This window comes from Papilio polytes, unplaced genomic scaffold (genome assembly GCF_000836215.1).
Source record: "Papilio polytes unplaced genomic scaffold, Ppol_1.0 DF822067.1, whole genome shotgun sequence".
Classification (NCBI taxonomy): Eukaryota; Metazoa; Arthropoda; class Insecta; order Lepidoptera; family Papilionidae; genus Papilio; species Papilio polytes.
In genome coordinates this window covers 3,334,031-3,337,453 of record NW_013527137.1, presented here as the reverse complement: position 1 = coordinate 3,337,453, position 3,423 = coordinate 3,334,031, and the positions used below count along the sequence as shown (strand labels likewise).

The 3,423-nt window shown below is 29.4% G+C and overlaps 1 protein-coding gene across 1 annotated transcript in view; it reads right to left on the bottom strand.

Annotated features, from left to right (window-relative positions):
• Nucleotides 1-2,925: 2,925 nt before the first annotated feature.
• Nucleotides 2,926-3,423, bottom strand: part of LOC106106844 (putative homeodomain transcription factor) — an 8,814-nt gene continuing 8,316 nt past the window's right edge. Inside the window, exon 14 of the mRNA XM_013287503.1 lies at nucleotides 2,926-3,370. Coding sequence (XP_013142957.1) covers nucleotides 3,221-3,370 — 150 coding nt within the window. The 3' untranslated portion in view covers nucleotides 2,926-3,220. The remainder of the gene's footprint in view (nucleotides 3,371-3,423) is intronic.

Sequence of the window (3,423 nt, the reverse complement as noted above, 5' to 3'; positions counted from 1 at the left end):
ATGACCCACGTATCTCACGTGCCCATCGTGTCCACTATGCTCAACGTATCTCCTATGACCCACGTGTCTCCCATGCCCTACGTGTCGCCTATGCCCCCGTTGCCTCACGTGTCCCTCATGACCCGCGTGTACCCCATGTCCCACGTGTTCCCCATGACCCACATGTCTCAGACAGGGGACACACGCACACCGACATGGCCAACTTTAGTGTGCATTACGATTTCGTCACCAAAAAGATTTACAGAAGTGTTCGCGTACATGATGCGCAATCCATTCTAAAGTCGCGTAAAAAGAAAAAAATTAAATACGTTTAATGCCAAAACTGAACGACAAATAATGCATGATGATAATAGATAGGATTAACTGTCATGAACTAAACTATGAAACTTTGGGAATTTGGAAAATATGTCAAATGAACTTGTATAAAAAAATATTGAATAGGGCTGTTGCTGGGTAAAAATTTATGTTTAAAGTTTTGGTGGAGAAACGAAGAAAGTTAAAATTTTACATCGCGATTGCTTGACAATAATCCTCCACTGGACGTTGATACTTTTCTTTTTGTAATAGTTGTTGACTAGCGACATCTAGTGGTATAGTCTAAACTTATTGTTAGTATAAGATAACTAGTAGATTTTTCTATCGAATTTTAAAATATGCATGTGTTAGGAAGAGATAAATTAGACATTTTGCTATCTTTGCGATGTAAAAACTTCTTTTATGAATTCATTAATGTGGTATTTGTTCAGTGGAATGAAATTAATTTTTTATTGACGATAATAAATAAAGAAGTCAGTTGCGGACATATTGTCTCTGCAGTCACTAAATATCTTGCCTTTTTTTCTATAAAATTTTAAATACTTTTTTCATATTTTAATAAGATAGATAAATTTTTACCCTTACAGAAAATAAATACATTTGAACACTGATTTAATGAAATAAAAAAAAAGCGATTTGGTACTTTATGTGGTCAAGAATAAATTGTTTGTATGTGTATGAAAGGTACACAGTAATAAAGTTGAATAATTTCAACCATTCAGTTTTATCACACACAACTATGAATTGTATGTATAATTTTATTATTATTCTTTGTAATTGATAGACTTTAGAGTAGCGCAAAGTAAATGTTTGGTTTTATTTGTGTATGTAAGTATAAAAGGTTTTAAATGAATTGTTTTAGTATCTCTCTATCTCGTTTATTATTATTGAGTGTGAATAGTAGGATGTGTTGAGAAATCTTTGGATTGTGATATGTAAAGTGACAGAGTGGATATCTATCAAATCATATTGAATTACAATGCGTACGCAATAATTTGTGTGTTATGTTCTTTTTAAAGATAAACGGCATATTAAAATATTTGTTAATGGATTACGTAATAATTTATGTACAAATTAAATATATGCGATGGTTTTGTTATATTTATGTTATTGCACCCAATTTTCACTGACTATTTTACTAGATATTCCACTCTGATTCTAGTTACTTATAAGTTTATTCCAATTGGGAATATCATCACAACGCAATCTCTGCACGAGAGAATACATGAATTATTTAAATAAGAGAGACAGTTTGTGCTAATTTTTGTTATAATAAAAATATATTAGGATAAATAAGTGTTTTATTTTAACCCGATTTTTAGGTACAAAATTTGAAAAAAACAAATAATGTCATCATAATAGAAAATTTATTACTCGTGTCGTGCATTTCATGCTACTACAAAAGTACATACAGTAACATTTTATAGGTAACAAACACAATTTGTGAATACTAAAAAACAAGCACCAATACAATTTCTATTACAAAGAGAAATTATCTATTATTTTCTTGCATTTTTTTGTTCCTTTCATAATTAATACTAAATTATCTAGTTTTTTTTACAATTAAATTTTTACTAGGAGTATAAAATGTTTCCTAAACCATGAAATAGTGAGACCTGAATAAAAACAATATTGTTTCTGTTTAATTCAAAGAGGGCAATGTGACAAATGTTCTCATGCAAATGTTTCCCACAATAATGAATTACCATATAACAATTCTTATGTAATAAATCAAAACAACTGAAGTCTAAATACTTTGATACGTATTCCGTCATTACATGTACCTAATTACTTTTACTATAGTATCAAAAGAACCTATTTGCAGTAAAAAAATTAAAAGAAGTTACATAAATCATGATTTCCATAGAAAACTTATCGTAAAATAATGATATAGTGGATTTTTAATATCCTTAAAATACTGGCTCATTTTCTACTAAATTTGCAACCCAAATAAATACTTTTTTCGGATGTAAACGAAACTATTGCCAGGATGTTTGAATGAAAAATATGAAAAATAAAAGATAAAAAATGAATTCAGAATGCCAATTTTGTATTTCATTCCGTTTATCAAATATAAATTTTACAAAAGCACATTTCTAAGACATTGGAAATAATTAGGAACAGACAAATGACTAAAATAGGAAATTGTTTTCTAATTGTGATCTAGGATCTCTAGGTCTAGATTTGTTATAGAAACAATATTCTGTTTATAATAAACTATGTATGAATTTCATACTTAACCTAAAATGTTTAATTCATTCAGTTAATAAGTCTGTTTGAGATCAAAGTTTAAAATTGTTAATGAACCATTTGAAAACTAGTCGCAGTAGTTTTGGACAGGATATGAAAAATATAAACTGAAAAAATGAACTAAAAAGAAACAAACATTAAGTCAATCGATTCAATAAAATATCTTTACCTTTTGTTAAGCACAATATACTAGTCTTTAGTATTATTATTAGATGGCTGCCTATTTTTAATTTAAAAACAGGGGAGGGGGAACACAGGGTACACACATAAAGAAGATATTTCTCCTTCCTCCGTCAAATTAACTTCCCTTAAAATGGTGGGAAAGTAAAGTGAACTAAAATTAGATATTTATGGTTCGTCTACACGAAACCTAATAATTATTTGTAAACTAGTCGTCTCTATGACAAAAATGGCAAATATTTTCACCTAACCTAATGAGTACAGCTATTGTCTTTTGTGACATAAACAATGAGATTTTTTTTTAAATTATTATACAAATATTTAAACACATAGGCATTTCAGGAAACTGGAATAATGAATATAAAATAAATAACTCTCCAATTGGACTATCAATTCCTTTATAATCTTCAGTCCTAGATTTTTTATAAATCCGCCTGATTAATTCTATGTATTTAAATATTTTCATATGTATGTATTATTTGATTTTAATTTTATGCAGTTTGAGTTTGAAGCCGAACATCTCTGACAGCACGCCGGACAGCGCGGACAGTATCACCACCTTGATGATGGTGTAGAGGTAGTGGTTGGCGCAGATACCTGAGATCTTGAATGGGGCGTCTAATTCCTAAAAAAATTTTCATTTCTTACTTTGTGTTACCGAAATACTTGTATAAAATT